The 27,625-nt window shown below is 39.2% G+C and overlaps 2 protein-coding genes across 2 annotated transcripts in view; one reads left to right on the forward strand and one right to left on the reverse strand.

The window, feature by feature from the left end:
- Positions 1–4,269: 4,269 nt before the first annotated feature.
- LOC128609358 (E3 ubiquitin-protein ligase MIB1) lies at positions 4,270–10,530 on the reverse strand. The gene is made up of 7 exons (XM_053627890.1): positions 10,256–10,530; positions 8,699–8,890; positions 8,223–8,383; positions 7,856–7,971; positions 7,613–7,707; positions 5,443–5,503; positions 4,270–4,767 (listed from the first exon to the last, which is right to left on the reverse strand). The coding sequence occupies exons 1-7, from the start codon at positions 10,421–10,423 to the stop codon at positions 4,700–4,702; spliced, it is 861 nt and encodes a 286-aa protein (XP_053483865.1). The 5' UTR covers positions 10,424–10,530; the 3' UTR covers positions 4,270–4,699.
- Positions 10,531–14,188: 3,658 nt separating this feature from the next.
- kif5c (kinesin family member 5C) overlaps positions 14,189–27,625 on the forward strand; it is a 53,666-nt gene continuing 40,229 nt past the window's right edge. Inside the window, exon 1 of the mRNA XM_053626466.1 lies at positions 14,189–14,692. Within this exon, the coding sequence (XP_053482441.1) occupies positions 14,567–14,692 (126 nt within the window). The 5' untranslated portion in view covers positions 14,189–14,566. The remainder of the gene's footprint in view (positions 14,693–27,625) is intronic.

The raw sequence follows: 27,625 nt of genomic DNA on the forward strand, positions 1-27,625 counted from the left end.
CTTACATGGCTTTACTCAGTCATGTGGGATTTGAGAGAAGTTGTGCTGGATACTCGGTTATGAATTCTGTGAATACTCTGCAGGTTAGTAATCGCAACTTTTTTATTTTGGTCATTTTGTGAAAAAGCAATATTGTATTCTATAGTTCAGGCAAGCCCGTAAGATTCATTGTAAGATTTTAGCATGCAAACACTTTCTAGAAGATCATGTGTGTAACAGTCGACTGTTTACATTAATTTAGTCTAAAAGCAGAAGATGAGAAACTGTCCTACATGACCACCAGCATTAACATAGATTCACATCGTAAACTTGAATCTAGTCAAACCACGTTGGCACACATTTGAGATTTTCCTCTTACGAAGACTTTTTCTGATGAACTTAATGGTGAACATTTGAAAGCTTGCTACTCGTAGATGGCCGGAGATGATTGACAAAAGGATGCCTTAATAAATCTGCTGCAGATGGTCTCTGTTTCTTGTCACTGCAAAGAACAGAAAAAGAAGGGATCGTTTTTTATTTATTTATTTATTTTAAATCCTCAATTTTTCAATCTGTTGTATTGATTAGAAGAAGATTTTAACCATCCGTTACATGTTAATGTAATGCTGTTGTCATGTTTGTTCATTTATAGTGCTGCTTCCGTTCGCAACTGTATAGCTTTAGATCCTGTATAACATTACCGCGCTGATCAGATGTGTTTTGAAAGAGTGTTGCTTCTTATCCAGTGCATTTATATTTTAAAGTGCATTCTTCTACTGTTTTAGAACATGCACAGAAGATAGACGAATACAAATCACTTACTTGATCAAGCATGCTTGCACAAACTCTTTAGCTTCTTCAGAGAAGTCATCAGGTAGTGAAGGCATTAAACCCTTTTGGGCCCCAATATAGAAGAGAGCTGCCATCTTGCCCATATGTGCCAGTGGTGGCTTTCCTGTGGCCATCTCAAAGACTGTACACCCAATGCTCCAGATATCTGATTTCTTACCATGGCCAGTCTCATTGATCACTTCAGGAGCCATCCAGTAGGGCGTACCGTGCACAGACTTTAAGAAATCGCTACGGCTTCCGCTGTGCGTCAAGCAGTTAAGGCGACGAGCACAGCCAAAATCAATCAGTTTGATGACGCCACTGGGCATAAGCATAATGTTGTTCCCTTTCAAGTCCCTGTGGATTACTCTGTTGTCATGAAGGTAAACCACACCTTCTAAGATCTGGTGTGTGTAGAGGGCAAACACCTTCTCAGGTAAGGGACCAAAGCGATTGAGGATGTTGGAGATTGAGCCTCCTGGGATGTATTCCATGAAAATGCTGATTATGTTGCCGGAAAGAGCTGTGCCCAGGAACCCCACTATGTTTTGGTGATGAATGTTTTTCAGAAGGTCTACCTCTCTCTCCAGCCGATCATACTCTTTCTCTGCTGTCTTTGAATTAGAGACGTCCAGCGTCACCTGCTTGACTGCAATCAACTGGCCTTGACTCGTGAGTCCACAGTACACCTGCAATCATCAGTGAATGGTCATGGTGGAATTACGTTTCACCTATCTACTATTTTGTATAATCAATGCGATGGTTAGTTAAATTATCATTTTATTATTTATTTATTTATTTATTTATTTATTTTTTACTGTTTGACTGTAGCTACTTACAGTTCCATAGGCCCCTCTGCCTAGAATTTCTCCTTTGGTCCATGTGATTGTGTCGTCTACACTGGACCTCTCCATACAAAGCAGATTGTCCAAAGGAGTAACCTGTGAGAGCATATAGAAAAGGCATTCCTCTTTTTAGAAAGAATTACATGAATCATGTGAATTTAATTTGCCTTGTCATAGTTTGTATGTGTGTGTACCTCACTAAAAAATTCCTTGAATTTTGATGGAGCATCATTTGTCATTTCTGGGTTGTCAGGCTTTAGAGTCTCCACCTCTCTTTCTTCCAGCGAAATTAATTCTTCTGCCAAACGTTTCAGCAAATCATCCGTAACAGGCCCCTCGCCCGCTTCATCTAAAAACCTCTGGTATACAGGTGACTTTGTGCTGTCAGTTGTCCACGTATTGATCAAGGGTTGTGCTGGGAGCTGAACTGCAACAGAGTCCTCAATTTCATTTGAGATTGCATCCCTTTTATTATTGTTACGATCTCCTGTTTTTAGTTGTAAGAATCGCATGCTAAGATAGGGTGTTCTGTGTGACTGAAATGAGCTGGATAAAACTTGCTGATTAGGGAAGGCTATCCTTATATCTGTATCTGAAGGAACTTCTCTGATCATTGACAGCACAGGACTACATTCAGTCTGTAATCTTACGTCTGAGCCATGCCTCTCATCTTCCTTAGTGGTGAGAAGTTCATGCTTCCTTACCTGTTTGTTTCCCTCAGTGCCAGGAATTACACTGGCATTATTCTGTTTTGAATCAATAGCTTGATCGTGGCTTTGTCGCTCAGGTGGTTGGATTTCCTTCTTCTTGCGTTGTTTACCTTTAGAAGTCGTGCATTTCTGTTTCCTCCTGTTACCTTCCACAGGTTTTTGAGCTTTCTGTTGTCCACTTAGTTCTCTCTTAAATTGAGCGGCAGACTGCACCTGCTTGGGCCTGTCTACAGAACTGCCTGCTCTAAGGTTTTCGTATATTGGGGTGGCAAACATTTCAAAAATAGCTGGTCCTTCATCTGCCTGACGGATTTCCAGAAACATGTCCCTATAACTGACGTAGTCCGGAGATGATTTTGTTCTTTGTGTCCCTAAAATTCCCGACCTTTTAGCTTGCCTTGTTGTCTTCTTTGTGTCCCGATTGAGAAGTTGCTTTTGACTTTGGGGTTTATTTGATATCTTTTTTGTCCCACTCAGCCTTCCTACTTGATGCGGAGACTCTGGAGTCCTCCTGTTCAAGGGCGCATCCTTGAGATTGGGACCAAGTTTTATAGGTGACGTCTTTGGCCAGTCCAATTTTTTGCTGGTCTCCTCACTAATAACGTTACCTATGAGTCCCATTTCGTTAATTATAACTTGTGATGATTGATCCCTTCTATTCCTTTTGGGCTTACCGTAGTCCTGTCTTGTATTTATTTGGTCCAAGATGTTAACTATTTGGCTAGTATGAGAAGATCTGCATTGTATTTCCTCAGCTCTAGTCGTCCTACTGGCTTTGCTGGTTTCAGCTGGAGTGGGATGTATCGTGATATTTACAGGAGAGACATGGTGTTGCTCAAAAGAGCTGTTGTGTCCATCTCCAGGTGCAGGTCTGGCGTCTGTAACCGTGTCTTTAGGTTCATCATGTTCATTCGAGAGAGACCTTATTAATTCCACAATTTTGTTCATTTTCGGAACGTCCGCTGAATGTATTGTCCTATTCTCCTCACACACATCCAGAGCTTCAGTTTCTTGTTGTGTGTCTAAAATCCTCTCAAAAGGTTTCACTATTTTGGAAGATTCTTTCACAGAGTTCCTCGTCATCTGTGCCTCAAGCTTTTGACTCCTCGTGAGTTTAGATTTCGTAGCCACGGGTTTATTTGAATTAATATGTTCTGTAATCCCAGAATGTATAGGTTGTTGAGCAGATAAAGGGGGCATTAAGTTGATATGTGGTTCTCTCTGTATGGTCCCAAACATCTGCGCTGTGTCCTGAGGGCTGTTTTCTTCCTCTTCATCCAGAGAGCTTTGACTGCTATAGCTGCTCTCCTCACTGCCCCTTCCTGTGCCTCTTGATCCTCTGGAGCTCAGTCTGGAGAACCTCTCTCTCTTTACTTTGGAGCCAATAGATAAGAGGCTGGTCGGCTTTGGTGCCAGTGGACACCGGCAGTTTGAAAGCACGTGCCCGTCCCGGTACTGTTGGTCAAGTGGAGCCAAATGTTTTGGAGTGCGTGGGCATGAAATAGGGAGTGGATCCTGAATGGTAAAATATAAAAGGTAAGTTTCCAGGGAAAAAAACTAATTTCAGAGGTATTAATTGCAAGACCAGTAGGAAGTATCTTACCCTTTTTTCATGTTCATTACTGGTACTGAGCCCTGTAATTCGTCAAACAATTCATTGTTAATATGCATCTACTACTTCAGTTACAATTATCATTTCTGACAGCACTTACTGTTGTGTATATTGGTCCGTACTTGTAGTAGAAAACTTGCATCAAGGAGGGCCAGGCTTGGCGCAGACTGGCTAAGCTGAGAGAAATGTGGTACTATAGGAGTCTCGAGAATGGCTTTGGTTTTCTCTGTGAGCCTTGGAGGTATAGGTACTAAGGATGTTTTCATTGGAACATCACAGGTGGGATACAGGATGCCAAATTTGGTCCAACATTTATTCCTGTCCCTCAGGCTCGGTAATGTTGTCCACCTAGGGAAAACGGGACATTTTGCATTGTATTCTAAATCAAAGACACTTTGAAAATGCATAACACTATTTCTCTGTCCTCCCTCCTTGTTCTGGGATAATGGGATGACCTGGAACCATGGTCTTACGCTGACAGCTGATTGAACCTGTAACAGTATTCCTCTGTACAGTCTTTGTGTAAAAGTCAGACCAAGACACTTGAATCTGCATGGGACAAGAAGGCTCCCCCGCCCCCCAAAGCATATATTGGGTCTGTGCGCACAGGTGCAGCTCTTTAAATGCTATTTGTCCTACTGTGTAATTGTTTGTTCACCACCAGATGGCTAATTTTGATTATTTGAATGCTAATTATGTTAGTGCCTATGTGCTCAGCTGGCTCACCCAGTTTCCTTGCTGTTCATCTTGGGCTCCATGGCACTTTGCAAGCACAAGGCAATGATCTTATCTGTGGACACATTGAATGTCAAGTCACACCGGCTCAAGCAGTAAATCTTCTCTATGCCAGTGGCGCTAGTATTTTGATAAGACTCTGCCAAAATACTACTAACCCTTTACTGAGGATAAACTTACACATCCATTGTTGGTGCAGGTTAGATAAGCATCTTTGTAAGACTTTGCAATACTAATTAAGTCATAGTAATCATATTTATTAATGGGATGACAATAAAACCTTACCCCTGCCTCCTCCTTGACAGCTGTTAATATCTTGAGAAATCCAAAAAAAAAAAAATCTAGTATTTCCCAAGTTCTTTTCATTAATAGGAATTGTTTTCCTTATACAAGCTTGGTGTCTTCAAATGTTGGACTTTGTTGTATTGGTCCATACTCTGAGATCATTTGCCTGTTTTGTGTTAAGTGACTCTGCTTCGTCAGACCCACCCCTTCCATTGTCACCATTGCTTTGTGGGATGGGCTGGGCTTATGAGTATCGATGTGTGTTGACAAGGGCCGGCTGGTGTGTTTAATGCAGCAGAGAGAGCCGCCTCAGGGGGTGGTTGGGAAAAACAGAGGACAGAGAGCTACTGTATTTCTGTAAATGCTCCGCAGGTGGAGCTTTGGCATGTTGTCTTTTTGGCTCTCGAAGGGATACGGGGATTGTTTTGAAACAACGCTAACTCACCTTGGTGGAAGTTTTCGTGGTCTTCTTGGACAGCAATATATGCATATGGTTCCTTTACATCCTGCCAACAAGAGAGAGTAAACATTTTTCTCTGTTCTTAGCATCTTTATAGTACTTCCCCATTGTGTTAGGCCAAGTGGTATGAACATTTGGTAAACACTACACACAAGTACACACTGACCCATCCTGACTGAATGCAGATGAGGCTTTTGCCTCATTTTGGTGCCTCCTTTTCAGTGCTAAGTCTACGGAACTATTCTATCAAAATATTAACCACGATATTCAGTGGGAACCGTTACTGTGAATCTGATCGATTTGCCATGGTGGACTGTGTCCCAAATGTATGCTTTTGAGATATATATAATTCCTAACTAATGTCAAGGGCCGTTGGCAGATATAATTTCTGTACATAGTGCACCACGAAGATTAGTCATTGGAAAAGAGTGTCATTTAGTAGCTAGAAAAAAATGTATGGCTTCCTGGCTAATCATATGCTAAAGATATGACTTGTATATGAACACTGAAAATAACATTACATTTACAAGGTTACATTTTTTACAGTACTTCTAGCCTGCAACAGCTTTAAATCTACTGTGTGCTCAGTGCATTGTCTAAGTCATTTTGTAACTAAGATTCAACGTTTCTGTTTTGTTTGCATTTGATTAATGGTATAAAAGGAAATGTATATAAATTAACTTTGAGTGGGAATTCAAATACCTCAATACTCTGTGAAAACACCAAGCACACCTAAATACATTATATGGCCAAAAGTTTGTCGACACACATGTGGTTCTTCACCAAACTTTTGCCACAAAGTTGTTGGCACACAATTGTAATTGTCATTGTATGCTGTAGCATTGCACTTTCCATTCACTGGAAACCTGTTCCAGCATGACCATGCCCCTTTGCAAGAAGCGAGCACCTTGAAGACATGGTTTGTAGATGTTGGTGTGGAAGGTCTTCGGTGCTTCTCATTTCTTATTTGTGCATTCTAATTTCCTTTCTTCGCTTCCTTTCCTTGTGTCTTGGATTCACCCCGTTTGGATGCGAGGGAAGGATGCAAGGATGAGATGCGAGGAGAGAAGAGATGGAATGGAAGTCAAATGGAATTTCCTCGCTCTCTCAAGCGTCACTTCAAACCTACGTCAATTAATGTTGACTGTGCTCAGCTGGATTACCTCATTGTGCTTCAGGGATCTACAGTTATGTTGTTGGAGCTTGTTTGGGTTATTCCACAATGAATCAATGAACAATACATACTTTATCGCATCTTTTGTGCAGCTTTGCATATCCAAACATGCAAGGATCGATTAATTACAATACTCAGTGTAAGCTTATTATTATTTAATTATTTTTCTCACAAAATTCCATCACATCATCAAAGGACTTTTTGTTTGAGATTGTGGCAGATGTAAAAGGAGGAGGGGAATTTATACGTGTGTCAGGTGTTTTTAGTCAAGAAACACTTCCGCATAGGGTGCACCTGTGTATCCTCACTCCTAGCTCCTCTGGAAGCTTCCTCATTCCTCGCTCCTCGCGGTGCAATTAGAGAATCGATATGTCCTTCACGATGGCTTACTTCGATCTATTTTGGGTCATGTACTGGAGGACGGAGAAGCGAGGAAACGAGGAAGCATCAATTTGAGTATTGAGAAGCACCCCTTGAGTGACCTGCAGAGACTTGACCTCAAACCCATTAAATGCCTTAGGGATGAACTGGAACTCCCCAGGTCTTCTCGCCCAACATCTGTCCAACCTCATCCTTGTGCTCTTGTGGCCTGAATTACCTCAAATCCCCTCAGACACATTCCAAAATCTAGGGGAATACTTTCTCAGAATGGGAACGCTGACTCCATATTAATGACCATGGCCTTAGAATGGGATGTTCAACAAGCATCTCTGGTTGTGATGGTTAGGTGTCCACAAACATTTGGCAATATAGTGTATACACTCAACACTTTAATAAAAAAATATATATATTCTCTAGGCTGTCTCCTGGCCAATCTTTCAAGTTTGGCAGCCATAACCAAGGTTGTCTATCTGGCTGTTTAATAAGAACCCTAACTAGACATTAATTGTAGATGTTGTCAGGGCAACATTCTGCTAGAAATACTAGAATACTAGAAATACTAGAATACTAGAAATTTGTTGTGGCCATAAAGTGTCTTACTCTCTCGTTGGCCGAAGTCGAGAACATGTGTGGAGAAGAGAGGCTGTAGGAATGTTCTGCAGGAAAATGAAACTCTGGTCCCAGATGTGTACGCACTGTTTAAAAAAACAAACACACAATGCAAAAGATAGCATGAGTCAGCAAGCGACCCTCCTAAGTAAGTTTTTACAGGAATGAGAAAGGTAGAACTGAGAATAACTTAAAATTTAAAATTAGCATCTTTTGGATAGAAGCTAATCTCACCTGACTGAGTTTGATGCTCCAAAATGATCTGGAGCAGCTGATCTTTCACTGAGCTCTTGATCTGAGAGACATAGGTAAGAACGGTGTAGCTCTTTTGGTCTTGGATGTCCATGTTTCTAAAGAACAGATGATTGAGGATTTATTGTTAGTAAATATGTCTTTGGATCTCAATACCAGTCTGGGAAATTTCCTCCATAGCTGAGATGAAGAACCACCTGTTTGAGTTTTTCCCAGTATCCCACTCACTATGTTGATTTATTTACTATGCTGCAATATTCTGTATTCATTGTTTTACTACTCATTTGGGGAAAATACTGAATGTGTAAAGTGTATTATAAACAAAATGAAATGAGCTTGGTTTCCTTACGCAGACTGAGCCAGCAGCGTCTTCACTACTTTGGTAGGATCATAGTCCCATCCCATGATGCTCTTAAACCCCTCAAACAGATCCACATCCCTCACTGCCAGCATCAGTGGGGTCAGCCCATTCTGGTTCTGGATGTTCACGTCCACCGAATCTTTCTCAAACTACAAGACAAAGACAAATCTGTTTCCCAGGATAGATAGCTCACTTATTATTTATACTTAATTTGGGCAGAATCAACAGCTTGGTTTCTATTTCCTTCCACTGTCACACATGTAACACCTCTGGCTGTGGGGGTGGGGGTGGGGGGGAGGGCTTTACTTTAAAGTAATCACAGATGGCCAATGTTGAAAGTCCACTTTCCAATATGTCAGAGAAACTGTGTTTCATTGTGTGGCAGTAAATAAAAGGATCTGAACGTGGTGTCGTGTTTCCCACCTGCCAAATGTTAAGTGGAAGTCAAAGAATGGTCTGCTTACCAGCAGGTGCTGTAGGGCGTGAATATCCCCTCTCCAGGCAACCTCTAAGAACTGAGCACGGTAGGCTAAAGGTCTCAACATGGCAGCCAACAGCTCCTTCTGTAGGTCAGGCTGACTGACATGTAGCGCTGTCTGATTGCTGTAGTTGCACAGTGTTGCATCTGCTCCTCTTTCCAAAAGGAAATGCATGACCTGCATCCAGATATGAATATAAGAACAGCTTATTTTGTATTGTAGGTTAGTCTTGGTCAAGTAGGGCCATAATAAAGGCTTCTATTGGTTTTAGGCATTACATAATGAAATCATTGGTCACGTGAGTGTTAAAGCCAGAATGGGACTCGAGAGCCTACCTCCCAGTGGACTCTGCACTCTTTTAGGAAGTCACATGCTTGTTTTGAATTTCAGGTCCAAGAGATCATTATATTCAAAACAAGTGATCGAATTGGATTCATTAGCCATGCTGTGTCAGACAAATTAGATTTTTGCTTGCGCACTCTGACAGTTTTTTTTGGCTGTTTATGTAGCTGTATTAATTGGCATCATTAGGCACGTTATGGACCAGTTCAATTGTTGTAAACAAAGCAATCCCATTTGACTTCCTTTAATTAAATGCCTACTAAATTTCCCTTTAGGAAGAATACCACAAGAACAAAATATCATGCCACTTTATTTCAATGTGACAACATGCATCTGCTCTTTGCCTTTGCTCTGTCCACAATTATTATACAACCCCAATTCCAAAAAAAGTTAGGACTCTGTGTAATCAAGATTTATTTATTTATTTGTTTATTTTAAAGGCTTGAAATATTTCACTTTGTGCAATGAATCTGGAATATATGAAAGTTCCACTTTTTGAATTAAATTATGGAAAAAAAAAAACTTTTCCATGATATTCAAATTTTTTGAGATGCACCTGTATATATGGCTGAAAGTTTGTGGACACCTGATCATCACACCCATATGTGTTCATTCCCCAAACTCTTCCCACAAAGTTGGAAGCACACAAATGTTTATGATGTCTTTGTATGGTGTAGCATTACAATTTCCCTTTACTAGAGTTAACACATGGAGAGCTCCATGAAGACGTGGTTTGGCAAGTTTGGAGTAGTGTTCTGCACAGAGCCCTGATTTGAACACCCTTGGGATGAACTGGAATGCCGACTGCACCCCAGACCACATCACCCAACATCAGTGCCTGACCTCACTAATGGTCTTGTAGCTGAATGACAATCTCCACAGCTACACTCCAAAATCCAGTGGAAATCCTTCCCAGAAGAGTGGAGCTTATTATAACAGCAAAGGGGGAATAAATCTGGAATGGGATGTTCAAGAAGCACATATGGGTCCTTCTCACTTCTTTAATAGCATGGGAACCTCATCCCAAGTGAAACAAGGGGGAGGGTATTTTTTTCAATTTTTTTTTGGCAACAAACTCCTCACAGCTTCCCTTTACAGTTCATGATAACGTCTTAAACTTTATACAAACGCAGTAATGTTCTGATTTACTACAATGTATATCTCTGTTTTAGTACAGAAGAATTACCCAGAATCCCTTACCATGTCAAGGCCCATCTGACAGGCACTGATAAGAGGAGTGGAGCCCTGGGCATTGTGAGGCTGGTCCAGCTCTTCCCAGGAGTAAAGTCCATTCTCCAGTCCTCGTGTCACTGCTTCCAACTCCCCCTTCAATAGCAGATCCACAATATTTCTCCCCTCCGTCTTCATGCTGTAGTCCTTGGAGTTGCATGAACTCAGATGCTGACGGAGAAGAAGTGGCTTTGGTCTATTCACAGTCCTCTCTCCATAATTTCAAAGGTGTGCATGTAATTCTGCTGTTGTGTCACACATTGTTGAAGTTTTAATAAAATGAACAGTAGATCTCATGTAGATCAAGGCTGGTGGACTGATCTGAGGATTGTCCAGATTGGACAAGAATGTGTATTTGTCAATTCATGGTTTACATTATCTTAGTGCTTGGTGCCTGAGCCAAAAGCATTCCAGGCGACTAATGAATAACTCTGTTCTTTGCAATGTTTTTTCATACTACTTTCAACATACTAGCACTAAATCTTTATATATATATATATATATATATATATATATATATATATATATATATATATATATATATATATATATATATCCAGAGAGCTGTGAAACATATATTATTTACATTTGTAGGAAAAATATTACTCACCTCTCAACCCAGTCGCTCAGCAGCTGTCCATGCAGAAGAAGATCAATATATGGAGCACAGAAATGATGCAGTCATATGTGAGCGTTCATATATTTTTAAGCGTTATTAGTCTTCATTGTTCCCCTGTGCTTGTTTTGCTCTGCGCGTTGAGTTTACAGCCTGTTCCTATGGAGACGTTGGTGCTGGAGATCAACAGTGATCTCAGATTCAGTCTCATGGCTTCCTTTGTGTTGAGTTAAAGGAGTTTTATTTTTTCCCAGTGAACTTAAGCATTCTGAAAAGGTACCTTCCAATGTTAAAAGTGCAAAATGTTTATAAAACGTTCTTAAGTAATTCATGTTTTCAGTAGCTTTCGAGATATTTTAGATGCATCTAAAATTTTCTTGTTTTTCTTGTCATAGGAGATCCTTTCTGTTGAAAAACACATCAATCAAACCAATAAAACTCATTTACAACTATTTTGAAATTATACTGTGTATGTGAAAAACAGTGGATTTGGCATATCGTGCTATGTGAACTCAATATCTCAAGATCTGCTATGCTTACCATGCTTGCAAAACGTCAAGGCTGAGCAAGAATTTGGACACACATGAGTTGGACTAAATAAGCAAATGCTTCATTAAGAATGGGCCATGAAGTAAGTGATTAATTCAGTTACCTGCACAGGTCATTAATTCATTCACCATCATTAACTGCTTCATCATGGTCAGGGTTATGGTGGACCCAGAGCCTTTCCCAGGAACACATTGAGCTAGATGGGAATACAGCTTGGATGGGAAACCAGTACATTGCAGGCAGGTCAATTGTGTAAGGAATAAAACACTCTGGGTGTGCAGTAATAGAAAGGTAACCGATAATGTTGCCAAGTTTCTTTTACTACTACAAAAGTTGACTATTTTCTAATAATTGCTCATCCCGAAGACATTCCTAGAGACTTTCCCACGTCGGAAATCTTAAAGTTACTGCTTCACGTCTGACTGTTACCAAGACACTGGATGCTCCTTCCAAATATGCTAAATAAATGTCTCCTGACCATACATTTAAAAAATTGTTTGTAAAGAACATCTTCCAAACAAGACCCTGTGTGTGTGTGTGTGTGTGTGTGTGTGTGTGTGTGTGTGTGTGTGTGTGTGTTGTTACTATAACAATAATAATGTATTCAGAACAAGTGCATTAATATACACCTGTGATTTTTAAAAAAAAATTTTATCAGTGATACAGTTATATAAAATTAATCAACATCTCCTGACCAATCAGAAACATTACTTCAAAACTCCCTATGGTTTAAACAAGACTGATCGTTAAGAGCCAATCTATAACAGGTCTAACAATTTGCATTTTTACATGTGAGATTTCTAAGCAACATGAAATAATCATGAAGTAAGTGATCGAATGATGCCGATCACTGGGTGAATTAATTGGAGTTGCATCACTCACAAAAACAAGGAAATTCAATGATTAAGTCATTGCAATGACTGTCAATCATAGACAAATGGCATCACCAAAGTGGAACAGTGGTCACAAGTCAAAGCATACTCACAAGGATCGAAAGACACTTTACAATGACTGTTGCTAAATGTACAGTCATATAATTAACCACAGCTACCAGATTTAAAGGAGAACCTCAATGACACAGTCTCAACAAGAACTAGACATTGGGAGCTTCACAAACCTGGAATTCATGGTTGGGCTGCCTAATTGAAACCTATTGTATCAAAGGCCAATGACTGAATACACATAACATGCTATAAGAAGCACAGAACTGGGAATCGTAAGCAATGAAAAAGTCGACGTTTACCAACTTTCCTACCAAGTCAGTGGATGCCAACTGTTAAATACAGTGGAGATCCATAATGGTCTGCGCAGCCATTTTGTGGGAGATTTATTAGGTCCAGTGATTGCTTTGCCAACAAATATGAGGCAATTTTACATGACCAGATGCTCCTTATGGTGCAAACATTTTTCTTGTTGTTGTTCCCATAAGCCCCCACGCACACTGCTAAAATTGCTCAACAGTGGATTGCTGAAACAAGTCACTTCCATATCCTCCACAATCATTAGGTTTAAACATCTTTGAACCTTTATGGGTGGGCTCCCATAAAGGTCTGGAGTGCAGACTGTGAAGTATAGCTCCACATCCCTCTAAAAAAATTAAATGATTTTCTTCTTGAAGTGGTGATAGGATGGTCCTATATTGTCATGGCTTTCCATTATTTTCCACCTCCTGTATTATACAGTATATAATAAAACAAATATGACTGAAGTGGATGTAGTCTTAGGTTGATAGTCTTTTGGCGCCCTCTACTGGCAGAAGAGGTTAAGAGCATATTTGGCATGTACTTATTGTTAATATGTTCAGTAGACCATGCCATAATAATAATAATAATAATAATAATAATAATAATAATAATAATAATAATAATAATAATAACAATAATCTTTATTTATTTAACACTTTTAATTTCAAAATCTCACAGTGCCTCACCATGGATTCTTATGGTGTGGTATATCACAACATAGTTCAGATCAAGCATGACAAAAGACCTATTAGTCTTAAACAAAAACTTGAAAAAAATATGCAGATTTATCCTGCTGATTCTGCAGAAGGGCATAGAAACCAAAGCGTTTTTGTTTTTGACTTTGTGCTCTGCTGGGTTATATTGTGTATAGTGCGTCAGCAGTATAGTGTCAGTGCTAAAAGGATTTTTTTTCAGCGTTAATTTATTACACTTACAACTTGAGGGAAGAAACCACCTCTCTACATCTTGAAGTTCTTCTCTTGATAGTCTGAAATCTCACTCCTGAAGGATCTTTCTGAAGTTAGCACAAACTCTTTTAAGCATGTTTTTAGATACATACAATTAAATTTTGTTTGGGGAGGCATGACAACCAGCCTCCACATGGCCTGCAGTATCGGACATCTTGGCGCTATTAACAGTGCACACAGGATATACAGATTGTAAATAAACACTTAGACATTGTTTTTACGTTATTTTTAATTTAGCTGTCTACCACGGTATATAGGAGTTGAAATGAAAGTTTGTCTAAATACGTTTGTCTCCTTTGATGCAAATGAAAGTCTGCACTTCAACCCTGCGCTCTGACCCCAGCTTCCTAACAAGCTGGGATATGCGGGGGGAAAAGAATTTCCACGGTGCTGTAATGTATACATGACGAATAAAATCTTCAATTCTAAACTGTTGTTCTCACAGCCAGCGTTCCCAGGATAGACTCCCAGAGCATGTGAGACATTTCCCTGTATTCATGTCATGGGGGCGCCTCTGCTTCAGGAATTCAGGAATGCAGGAATGCAGAATGCGCATGCGCCTGAGGAGCCTTTTAAAGCCGGGATGCTGCACGGTCCTGATGCTGCGGTCAGCGTTTGGTCAACAGGACGATATCCAGAGCATTCAAGGCTGATCCGACTGCATCACTGCGTGTGTGAGATTCACAGTAATAACCGTCTTTAAGCAGAAAGTGTTCACACGGGTGGAAAGTTTGATTCTATTAATCTACGCCGAGGGGAAAGCATTTTAACGGGATTTTCCACTGATCTCTGCACAGCATCAAGTTTTCCTCCGGCTTGAACTTTATCTCAGGATCTTCACTGAGTCTGGGGTTTGTTTGGTTTTGTTTTTGTTTTTTCCTCCTCCTCCTGCGTCAGGTTCGTCATGATGGACGCGGCGGAATGCGGAGTCAAAGTGATGTGCCGATTCAGGCCACTGAACGAGTCGGAAATCAACAGAGGAGACAAATACATCCCGAAATTTAAGTACGAGGATACTGTGGTTGTTTCGGTGAGTTGACCTGATCTCACTAATTTTTTGCTTATTTTTTGAATCCAGTTGGCTGTGTTCTAAATCACACGTTAACTTCTCTGTAATGATACACAGTGAAATCCCTGGTGTTGAATTGACACCCAGAGTGTTCATTTGTGTCCAATGGACTTAGCTATATAGACACTGTAGGGTGTAAATTCAACACTAGGGATTTTGTCGTGTACACTGTATGTATGGCCAAAAGTTTGTGGACACCTCACCATCACCCCATCACATCCATACCTATAGCGTACCTTTTGAAGATCCCGTTCTAGGATGTAGTCCCTCTGTTTTCCTGTTATAATAACCTCCACTCTTCTGGGAAGGCTTTCCGCTAGACTTTGGATAGTGGTTGTGGGGATTTCTGTTCATTCAGCTACAAGAGCATTAGTGAGGTCAGGCACTCATATTGGGGTGCAGTCGGCGTTCCAGTTCATCCCAAAAAGGTGTTCAGTTCTTCCACTACAATGTTGGGAAACCATGTCTTTATGGAGCTCGCTTTGTGCACAGGGGCATTGTCATGCTTGAACAGGTCTCCAGTGAAGGGAAATTGTAATACTACAGTATACAAAGACATTCTATTCAATCGTGTGCTTCAAAACTTTGTAGCAACAGTTTGGGGAAGGAACACATGTAGGCGTGATGGTCAGGAGTCCACATAATTTTTGGCTATAGTGTCCAATAATGAAATGATTACATTTTTTTTTCTACTGGAACAAATTAAAATGTCCTTCATCTGTCTTTATCTTAGACAGATAAGCCTGAAATGATCTTTATGTTTCTATTGAGTCCAATTAAGCTGTTACTTCCTGTTACTTTAATCCTCAGCTGAGACTCAGCCAATTGATCATTTATTTAGAAGTGAGCAATGTGGCAATATCGCAATATTTGATGCTTTTATGATACCTATTCTTATATTATTATTCAGTCAGGTTTGCTGAATGAATATAAGACACAGAGACAGTTTACAAGAGCCTAAAAAAATGTCAGCGTGAGCTACTATCCAATCAGGTGCTTGTCACTATGCAGTCAGATGTTGTCATTGTCAAGAAAATACTGACCACAGTTCCGTTATGATGGAGTTGTCGTTATGTTACCCAGCCTTAATACAAAACAGAATGTAAAATATTCATTTAAAGGATTAACACTGTAATTTTGCACTGGATATTTTAAAACAGAGAAGACATCCTCTTATTATCTATGCTTTAGATTATTAGTACTTTTCTTTTCTTTTCTTTGTGTCAAGTATAACCAAATGTTTTTTTTTTTTTGTTTGTTTGTTTTTTTCCAGTATTGGGTTTTCATGCTGGTATAATCAATAAAATTTTCATACTGGTGGTATTATCAATAGTGATGCTAATATAATCGAAACAGCTCTACAAACCCATGATTTCCAAGTCTCGGCTTTTTGTCTCCCAGACAAAAGGTTGGGATTTTCTTTATAAAGCCAGTGTGGCGTGTGTTTGTCTAGGCTGTCTTTAACCTTGCTCACACATGCACACCACAAAGCTGCCACGTTTAGGTATAACCTGTGTGTGCGGATTGAGAGCGATGATGCGAGGCAAATGTGCTAATTTGAGTTTGGTGTCTTCAAAATCTTCAAAACAATTTTGGTCACACAAAATCAATTTCTACAGGGTAACTGGTCTTTTATCAGTCCAGGCGAGCACCAGTATATTTAAATAGACGAAAAATACGATTTTGCTAATTTATTCACTTTTCAGTTACTTGTAAAGGTTCGTTTTTTGTATTCTCTCCATTTATTTGACATGCTTCAGACATATCTGTGCAAATTTCTTTTCTTTTCTGTTTCTCCTTGTATAGAAATAGATGGACGTTTATGTTCAAATCCAAATTGTTATTCAGATCCTATATCTTCTTCATTTAAAAGCTTGAAACTGTACAGAGTGAAACCTCAACAGGTCATGAAGAAAATGTGCTTTTTCTCTGGATAATAACAATTTTTTTTTTTTTTTTACTACTTTTATGTAATGTATTTGTTACTAAGGATGCACAATTTTCCTCATATTGTCATTCCTTGTGAAGTCAGGAAATATCAGGGCTTATGAGTGCGATGAGGGCTATACTCATCACTTTCTGCATTATTTAGATTTGATGTTTAATAATACAAAATAGAAATTTATGAGAAATAGGTGTCCCGAGGACCTGTTGGTAATATTTTTGTTATTTGTAGTTTGTAAAATGAGCGATGTGATTATTTATTGAGATTTGGTCATATACAAATATGAGCTCTTTTTGCACTTTGAAGTGAATGTTATCTTTTCTTTAACACTGTGCTTTTGACTGTATGTGAAACCATGGTGTAGAATTATTCAGTCAAATAGCTAATTTAATACAGACATGCCTAAAATGAACCCTTAATGGTTGCGTATTATTCCTTTTATAATCCGATCTGCTCAATCTAATCTTGTCCGTGTTGTTTTCTGGTTGTACACGACCTAATTTCATTTAAAGACCAGTGAAGAGAATTTCCTTCTGAATTAGGCTTACTGATTATTGTAAACCATCTCCATCGCTCTCTCTCTCTCTCTCTCTCTCTCTCTCTCTCTCTCTATATATATATATATATATGATTATGGCATTATTGCAAGAAAATACAAAAAAAAAATTAATTAAGTTCTAAAAATGAATCTATATGAATGGAATCCAATCCATCACAACTGAAAAACCATGAAAGTCTAACTCATCTTGCCATGTGATTATTTTAAAATTCAACATATCTATCCGGTCTATCACACATGCATATGCTGTACGGATTGATAAATCCCACACATTATAAATTGATGTGTTTGTGCATGGCCACACTCATTTGCCTAAAGAAATTTTGCTTTAAAAAGCACAGTAGCCTGCTCGCGGTGCTGCTTCTTTCAGATGACATGGAGCATGTCAGAAGGTCTACGAAGGTCTAATGAACTTCACCAATAATGAAATAAAGATAGTAAATGGCCTGCACTTATATAGTGCTTTTTTAACCTTAGTGGTTCTACAAAGCGCTTTACACTGGTTCTCATTCACACACTCACACACCAATGGTATCAGAGCTGCCATGCAAGGCGCTAGCTTGCCATCGGGAGCAATTTGGGGTTCAGTGTCTTGCCCAAGGACACTTCGGCATGTGGAGTCGAACCACCAACCCTACGATTAGTGGACAACATGCTCTACCACCTGAGCCATTTTTATTCATATTTTTTCTAATAAATAAATATGATTAAAAAAAAATTTGAGTATGTATATGTGTGTGTATATATATATATATATATATATATATATATATATATATGTGTGTGTGTGTGTGTGTGTGTGTGTGTGTGTGTGTGTGCATTTCATTTATCCCAATTACATTTAGAAACTCTGCAATGGCATGAAAAGTCATCATTTTTGCTCTTTTCCACTTCTGGTTTAAGAAATGTGATTTATTGCAGTGTGAGTGATGTGAATGAAGGTAAGATATCTAACACATTATTCAACTTGTAGTTGGTTGGGAAATGCCAGTAACGTTTCCAATTTCAGTTTGAAATATATCAACTAAAACTGCACGTGACGAACAAAATCAACTGATAATCCACTCCTCAATCTCAGCATAGAGTTCCCAGTAGTGCTAAAAAAAACAAAAAACACTTTCCTCCCTCCGCAAAGCTACATCTTCCAACAAGGCATACAGTGAGGGAAGAAAGTATTTGATCCCCTGCTGATTTTGTACGTTTGCCCACTGACAAAGAAATGATCATTCTATAATTTTAATGGTAGATTTATTTGAACAGTGAGAGATAGAATAACAACAAAAAAAAATCCAGAAAAACGCATGTCAAAAATGTTATAAATTGATTTGCATTTTAAAGAGGGAAATATGTATTTGACCCCTCTGCAAAACATGACTTAGTACTTGGTGGCAAAACCCTTGTTGGCAATCACAGAGGTCAGACGTTTCTTGTAGTTGGCCACCAGGTTTGCACACATCTCAGGAGAGATTTTGTCCCACTCCTCTTTGCAGATCTTCTCCAAGTCATTAAGGTTTCGAGGCTGACGTTTGGCAACTCGAACCTTCAGCTCCCTCCACAGATTTTCTATGGGATTAAGGTCTGGAGACTGGCTAGGCCACTCCAGGACCTTAATGTGCTTCTTCTTGAGCCACTCCTTTGTTGCCTTGGCCGTGTGTTTTGGGTCATTGTCATGCTGGAATACCCATCCACGACCCATTTTCAATGCCCTGGCTGAGGGAAGGTGGTTCTCACCCAAGATTTGACGGTACATGGCCCCGTCCATCGTCCCTTTGATGCGGTGAAGTTGTCCTGTCCCCTTAGCAGAAACACACCCCCAAAGCATAATGTTTCCACCTCCATGTTTGACGGTGGGGATGGTGTTCTTGGGGTCATAGGCAGCATTCCTCCTCCTCCAAACACGGCGAGTTGAGTTGATGCCAAAGAGCTCCATTTTGGTCTCATCTGACCACAACACTTTCACCCAGTTGTCCTCTGAATCATTCAGATGTTCATTGGCAAACTTCAGACGGGCATGTATATGTGCTTTCTTGAGCAGGGGGATCTTGCGGGTGCTGCAGGATTTCAGTCCTTCACGGCATAGTGTGTTAACAATTGTTTTCTTGGTGACTATGGTCCCAGCTGCCTTGAGATCATTGACAAGATCCTCCCGTGTAGTTCTGGGCTGATTCCTCACTGTTCTCATGATCATTGCAACTCCACGAGGTGAGATCTTGCATGTAGCCCCAGGCCAAGGGAGATTGACAGTTCTTTTGTGTTTCTTCCATTTGCGAATAATCGCACCAACTGTTGTCATCTTCTCACCAAGCTGCTTGGAAATGGTCTTGTAGCCCATTCCAGACTTGTGTAGGTCTACAATCTTGTCCCTGACATCCTTGGAGAGCTCTTTGGTCTTGGCCATGGTGGAGAGTTTGGAATCTGATTTATTGATTGCTTCTGTGGACAGGTGTCTTTTATACAGGTAACAAGCTGAGATTAGGAGCACTCCCTTTAAGAGTGTGCTTCTAATCTCAGCTCGTTACCTGTATAAAAGACACCTGGGAGCCAGAAATCTTTCTGATTGAGAGGGGGTCAAATACTTATTTCCCTCATTAAAATGCAAATCAATTTATAACATTTCTATCATGCGTTTTTCTGGATTTTCTTGTTGTTATTCTGTCTCTCACTGTTCAAATAAACCTACCATTAAATCATTTCTACTGATCATTTCTTTGTCAGTGGGCAAACATACAAAATCAGCAGGGGATCAAATACTTCTTTCCCTCACTGTAACCCCAATTAGTCTTAGTCTTAGATTTTAATTTACATTCCGTCTGTGTCACCTGTCTGCATCTTGTGAGCACTTGAATCAGTAATTTCTCTTTCAATCATGCTGAGATGATTGACATTAAGTGGAATGGACGCCTGAAATGGGTTGGCACTCCGTCCAGGGTGTCCCCCATCCTGTGTCCCGAGTTCCCTGGGATAGGCTCCAGGCTCCCTGCGACCCTGTGTAGGATAAGCGGTATGGAAACTGGATGGATGAAATGGAAGCCCCACATTATCAGTTTTCCTGCTATTACAATTTTCTGCCACTAGGGTTTCTTGCATTTACACAGTCAGCAGTGTGCAGAAATATACTCCACGCACATCATCACACATAAACAAAACTTGAAAATCCCATCCACTTCATCGAATCCTGCATACGCTCTGTTTATGTACAAAACTACGTGTACGCACAGTTGATAAATGAGGCCCCAGGTTGATTTAAACAAGTACAATTGTGAATGATTCCAATTGTTAATTGTTACGCTGTTCGTTTTTGGTATCTAGATCCTATAATCCAGAAGACTTGCTCGCCTAAATATATTTGTTATTTTTCCTATAGTGAGAGAATACCAGTAAGAGAGCTAGAATTTGAATTCCAGTCATATTTTTTTTTTTTTTTTTTTAAACAGGCCTAGCTCATACAGAATTCTCAACTTTGGCCATATTGTACTTGGCTCTTTGACATATACTTTGGTGAACAGGAAGTTTAACAAGGGGCTTAACTTGTTTAAAATGTCTAAACTCTTGAAACACCCATGAGCCATCAGGTGCACCAGATTCACATTTGTCACTTACGTAAATACACACCCGTCCCATTAATTACACTGTGATCATGGAATAATTCACAATAGATGGTATTTACTGGATAATGCACTTTAAGGTGAATAACACTGCAGCAAAGATGAATTGTCTTAGATACAGTCAAACGATTTTGTATGCTGCTGCTGCACTTCCATTCAAATTGACATAAAAGCCATAAAATACAAGAGCAGTCAAGTGAAATAATGACAGCAAATTGCTGTGAAAGTGGCATAAGAAAGAGATTTCTCTTGCTTGGCCACTGGGAATACAGATGGGGTGGGCGAGATAGAAATGTTCCTTTCCATACAGATAGAACATTAAAAATGTTTTTTGGCTGTGTGTTGTAAATGCAAAATTTCAGATTTTTTTTTTTTTTTTTACTTGAACATCAGCACTAAATCCTAAACACTAGAATACATAAATGCCATTCAGCAAATGTTTTTTTTTTTATTTATTTTGACTACATTTCTGACTAAAATCCTTCATGAGCTTCATGTGCAAGCAAAGTGCTTCTGATTTTGTAGGAAGTAAAACCACATGCCCAGAATTGCTTATTCATGCAGTTATTCAATCAGCCAGTCATGTGGCAGCAGCGTAATACATAAAATCATCTAGATACAAATCAGGAGCTTCAGGTTAATGTTCACACTTTAATGGTGGCATGGTTGTTGGTACCAGATGGGCTGGTTTGAGTAACTGCTCAGAAACTGCTGATCTCCTGGGATTTTCACACAGAATGGTGCTAAAATAAAAAAAATTAAAACACCCAGTTCAGTGAGCAGAAACATCTTGTTCATGAGAGAGATCAGAGAAGAATGGCCAGACTAGTTTAAGCTCCCAGGAAGTCTACAGTTACTCAAATCACAACTCTGTACATCCATGGTGAGCAGAAAAGCATCTCAGACTGCAGAGAACATTGAACCTTGACTCAGATGAGCTGCAACAGCAGAACCTGTGCCCACTCTGGCCTCAGATTCTTGTTCTTTGCCGTCAGGAGTAGAACCTGATGTTCATGAACGTTACTGTTAGTGAATTCTGTTCTCCTAAAGAGGTCGTCATTTACAGCCTTCACACTTTCGAGCTACAAAGTGGGAAAAGCACGGACGGCTCTATGAAAGCTTGTCTAGCAACAAGCTATGCGTTAATCTTCGCAAAACTGCAAACTGTGTAGTCAGTGTTATAGATTTAACCAATTAATGTGTCTGTATGTTGACTGATCTGAAGCAAATACTGCTATAAAAATACTGCTGTAAAAGTAAAGAAATGTTACTGTATTTACCATTGCAGGTGTGCACAGCCATGTTGGTTTGATGTCATGTGCTGAATTCAGGGTTGAGGAGATTTTTCGAGTTTCCAAGTGTGAACTCAAAGTTAAGAGGGCGTTTTCGTTGTTTTTGTTTTGTTTGTTTGTTTGTTTTATAGTCAATCGTCAGAGATTCCTGAAGGTGCAAGCTTTAGGTGAATGCAGCATTAATATTGTGCTAGTAAACAAAAAATCTTTGGTAGGATGGTAATATTTCAATCTGATATTTTACTCTATGGCACTCTATGGCACCATTAAATGACGGATAGAAGGATAACAGTGTTAGCAAAGACGTTATTTATTTTAAAGGTAATATCTTTTTATTTCTCGTTATTGCAGCTCCACTGAAAAATAGCTAGGTACTGTAATATATTTTTTTCCAGCAGCTTTGTGAACCCCGACTAATGGAACGTTTGTAATCCTCCAAAATCGGCATCCTTCTGAGGAAATCTGTTCACTCTATTCATATGCTAATAACTCTGCTCGTATAAAATCGACCGTTACACACATCAGTCAGCCAAATCCTGTTCTTCAGGCATGAGCGATTTATAATGCTGTTTTTTGGTTTTTGTTTTAGCCCTAGCACTTGTGTGTGTTTGTGAACGTGTTGGACTGTGTTTTTAATATACACACATTTATTACCATATTACCTTGTACATCTAGCTGTGGCTCATTAGCGAGTGTTATGAAGTGGTGAACTGTTCTTTGTGTCCTGGTTGTCAGCCTAGTGGGTTTAGTGATCTCTGGGGTGATGGGGGTTTCAGGAAATGCAGAAAAAAAGGACGGTCACATTGAATGCTGGATTTTAGTGACGCCTGAGGGAACTGAGCATAACGTAGTATATCTCTATGTATTTTTAAGTGTACCTGGGTATTTCCTTTTATTTAAATGTTTTGTCTATGGAAGCTGTTTTATCTGGTGAAACTTAATCATAGCAATGTATATAATAGAAATTGTTTTTAAGTCTTCACAGGGATGTTACTCATTTTATTGTAAACAATACATGGCAAATCATTCACTTTCAATCTACTTTTCTGATTTTCTGATTTTTATTCAGTTCACTTTGGTTCAAGAGGCTTTAATGGCCGAATTGTTATACTTACATTTTTAGTGCAAGACTTCATTAACGTAAACAGGATTATTACTACAAATGGAAAGAAGACGAAAAATTAAAAGAGCACAGCCTAGAACACTTTATATAAAAAATACAGAAATACTACTTCATAATAATAATAATAATAATAATAATAATAATAGTAGTAGTAGTAATAATAATAATAATAAATATATACATTTAAATATACATTAAATACAAATGTTTCAAACATTTTTATTAAAAGTAATATTTTAAATTATAACGGTACACTTTATGATTGATGTGGACATGTGTGAGGTTTTTTTGCTTTGTGCTGTTCCACTGGATTACAATGTTGTTATGTGTTTTTTTGAAATGTAATTTATTACAAATTATTGATTTTGCATGATTTTAAAGCCACTATTGCAACATGTTTATGGTCTCAGGCCGTGCTCCATGCTTGATCTGTTGAATTTTACGGCTGATTCCATGTGCAAGCCCACACAAGAACAGCGCAGTAAGCATGAATATGTGCTTCTGTAGTGAGGGGGTGGAAGAGTTGTGAATATTTATTATGTTTTGGAGCCCACACACCCAGCTTCATATGCTACCATATTTATATTAGATGTATGATTGCTATCTGACGTGCTCTTTGCTGTTTTGTTAGGTCTGTGTCATTTATTTAACTCGGGCTATAATGAAGATATTGTTTGGCGCTTGGTCTAACATACAGTATACTGTATATCACACATGTGATCTTCTGGTACCATGGAAACGGATATAATAGCCATCATTCTGCCTTATTTAGGAGATTCCGGCTGAATTCATGGCAGAATTCTGTTGAGTTTTGTAACTATTTGTGGATATGCCATCGTTGAGACGGTGTCTGTTTAGAGATTTAGGGAGACACTTTAGAGTATTGATAGTCATAAGCCTTGGAATGGAAAGATTGAGTTCTGCAGCACAGCTGCCCTGCGGAAAGGCCTTGACTCTCCCCAGAGACCCGGCATCAATTATTGACCAAAAGTAGATGCCGTTTTGATGCTGGTCCGTATGCGTGCGTGTGTTTCCTGGGCACGTGTGGGGGTGTGTGCGTGCACAGAAGCTCTTTGTAAACCATAGGGTATGTAGATTTGCTCAGACATATATTCTGTGCCACATATGTCCTGATATTGGGATTGCTAAAACTTTCAGCTTTTTACTTAAGTTGAGAATACTAAATGAATCATTTTAGTATATACCCCTAAATAGGAAGCATTTTTACTTCAATAACCCTTGCATTTGGTTTATTTAGATTCATATGATTATACCTTTCCAGTGTCCTAGCACTCCTAACTGGCTGCACATCATCAGTTACAGTGCATGAGACTCAATTAAATACTGTAATTAAGAGGAAAACGCTGTTTCTCATTTCGAAAATGATATAATACTAGTTCTGACAAAAGACAACACTGATCACGCTGATATCTTTATAAATCACACACCTTACAAGACATTTTCACTGTTATCTGACTGATAGAGATGTGTTTGTAAATCAAGACAGACCAGCAATCATGTTTCTATCCTAGCAATCACGCTTTCCATCCCCCTGCCACCTGGTCTAATCCGAAAGCCAATCAGAGAGCAAGACAGCAGTTTCCGTGGCGACAGGGACTGTTCAGAGAAAGCTTTTGAGGTCCCTGGACCCCTGTGTGCCTAATAACGAACAACCTCAGAGTGAGACTGGTGGAACAGGACGATTAAGGTCTGAGATATAAAGCTTCCAACATGTTGATTCATGAGTCAGTGTGGAATTGATTCTCAAACAAAGCTTCTGGTTAGATACAATTAATGTGTAAATGAATTAATGACCCGCAGTATAACATTTTGGATTTCCTTAAAACCTTTGTGGAATAAACATTCCATGAACAATTTTATATGCAGCGGGAACGGTATGAAATTAAAATAGCAAATTCTTGTTAGTTTATCATATAAACATTACACAGTAATGCATAACAAAATAAGTTATGTTCTCAGGTTGTCCGAGATTCCCGTAAGCGCAATATCTCAAGAACGACTGGTAGAATGTTTGTAGGATTTATAGATACTCAAGATTCAGTTTTGGCCGCTTTTGCCATTGCTCTGTGTGCATTCATGCATCCGTGTGTCTGTCCAAGATTCTCGTTAGTGTGATATCACAAAAAGGTGGGGTTAAATGTCAGTAGGATTTATATGGAATCATCAGTTAGATTCTGAAATTGATCCAAACAGAACTGCTTTCTTGATTTTTTTTCTGCACTATATTAATTTGTAGTCAGTCATGTTTGTGTTTGTGTTTGTGTGTGTGTGTGTGTGTGTGTGTGTGAACAGTGTGCAATCTTTATGTGCATACTAGACCAGTTTTCACTAGCTAGTGTGTGTGTGTGTGTGTGTGTGTGTGTGTGTGTGGAAACAGTGCGCAATCTTTATTTCCATACTAGACCAGTTTTCACTAGCTTTCTTTTTGTTTTTTTGAGGATTGTGGATAGATATTAATTTCAACAAAATGATTAAGGTATATTTACGTGTTGCATAACACATGGCAGGATTCCCATTATGCTGTAGCATTTCACAAGATTAGTTGCTTTTTCGTCTGATCACTCATACAGAATGCATCAATCTATATATGTATATTTATACAGCTTTTTTTTTTTTCAAATAAAATACGATGTCCACAATAATTTACCCTAAACAAAGAATCAGAAAGTGGGTGAGGTGTCAGGATTGATTTGGGGTAGGTGGAGCTTAAAGCCTTTGTATGATGTGCACTGCATTAATACCCACGAGAATTTCCTTTATGTAGAGGTTGTAGAATCTACATAAACATTATTATGTGGAATACTTTGATCTATGTCAATAGGCAAAGCACACTGGGTTACGTTAATTTTTATTATTGTATTTCATAAGTGCATTTCAGTCATGCGTCCAAGCTTTAATAACAATGTGGTCTACAAGCAGTTTATACCCAACCCATAACTGTCTCTATTCCAAATCCACCAGCAATCAATCTTATTTCTTTGTATCTTACATCAAAATTGAGGATGAAGTATTTCAAAAATAACAAATTAAAATGATTAATTTAAAACAAAAGTCTGAAAAGGTGATTCTGCTTGCTGGTACATTCTCTCCTTCTCCTGCCTGTTTGCCCTCTCATCTGTGCACACACACCTGCCATCAGGAGGATTCACCAACATGAAAGGCTTTATTATATTATATTAGCTCTATAAATATAATTTCTACTGCTATTTCCTGACGATACATTGGTTGTTTGGTTGATTTTAAAAATCCGTTGTTCTTTATCGTTTGTAGAAGAGTGGCATTAGCTTCCGTGATCCACATTTTCATTCCTTCGATGTGCATTGTCGTCTGTTTTTTTTATGTTTTGTAGCTCTTGTATAGCTGCATGTTATTCGCAAGCTGCTGGTTGATATCTTGTATAATTTCCAGAAATTCTTCCCTCATCTCACGTTTGAATTATTCTTTCAAAGTTTTAAGATCTAATTTTAGTTTGCCTCGCATCTTTGGGGTTGAGGGTTCGAATCCTGACTCCGCTCTGTGTGCGCGGAGTTTGCATGTTCTCCCTGTGCTTCCAGGGTTTCCTCCGGGTACTCCGGTTTCCACCCTGGTCCAAAGACATGCGTTGTAGGCTGATTGGCATTTCTAAATTGTCCGTAGTGTGTGAATGGGTGTGTGATTGTGCCCTGTGATGGGTTGGCACCCCATCCAGGGTGTCCTCTGCCTTGTGCCCCAAGTTCCCCGGGATAGGCTCCAGGCTCCCCACGACCCTGTATAGGAAAATGGATAGATGGATGGAAGATCTACTTTTAGTTCTGTCGCTAATCTGCTTGTTTAAGTTTTCGAGTCCTCGCATGCTGCCTTCGGATTTTTCTTTATGACTTGAGTCTTTTCCTGGTTTGTCCTGTGTCCCTCTGCTTTCTACATTAGTACCCCCTTTCATACTCTCAATCACCATAACTCTATATTTGTTTTAAGTACAATGACTACTGAGCTAATTGCTAACTGGAAGCTCGTCTCTTATCGATGTTGTTCTAATATCTAAAGCCATGGTAATGGTCTGCATTTATATAGCGCTTTTTTAACCTTAGCGGTCCTCAAAGCACTTTACATTGTTTCTCATTCACCCATTCACACACATTTACACACCAGTGGTAAAAGAGCTGCCATGCAAGGTTCTAGCTTGCCATCAGGAGCAATTGGGGTTCAGTGACTTGCCTAAGGACACTTCGGCATATGGAGTCATATGGGCCATGAATCGAACCGCCAACCCTATGATTAGTGGACATCCCGCTCTACCACCTGAGCTTAGAAGTAAACGGCACAGAATAAAATGATTAATAGGATTTTAAAAATAGTTTGAGTCTGCCTGA

The sequence above is a fragment of the Ictalurus furcatus genome, chromosome 6, assembly GCF_023375685.1.
Source record: "Ictalurus furcatus strain D&B chromosome 6, Billie_1.0, whole genome shotgun sequence".
Taxonomy (NCBI): domain Eukaryota; kingdom Metazoa; phylum Chordata; class Actinopteri; order Siluriformes; family Ictaluridae; genus Ictalurus; species Ictalurus furcatus.

Coding starts and splice junctions, on each gene's coding strand:
- LOC128609358 (XM_053627890.1), bottom strand. CDS start 10,423: ATGAAGACGGAGGGGAGAAATATTGTGGATCTGCTATTGAAGGGGGAG. Junction 7,708..7,855: donor GGAGCATCAAACTCAGTCAG/GTGAGATTAGCT, acceptor TTTTTTAAACAG/TGCGTACACATCTGGGACCA. Junction 4,768..5,442: donor CCACGAAAACTTCCACCAAG/GTGAGTTAGCGT, acceptor ATGTGTCCACAG/ATAAGATCATTGCCTTGTGC.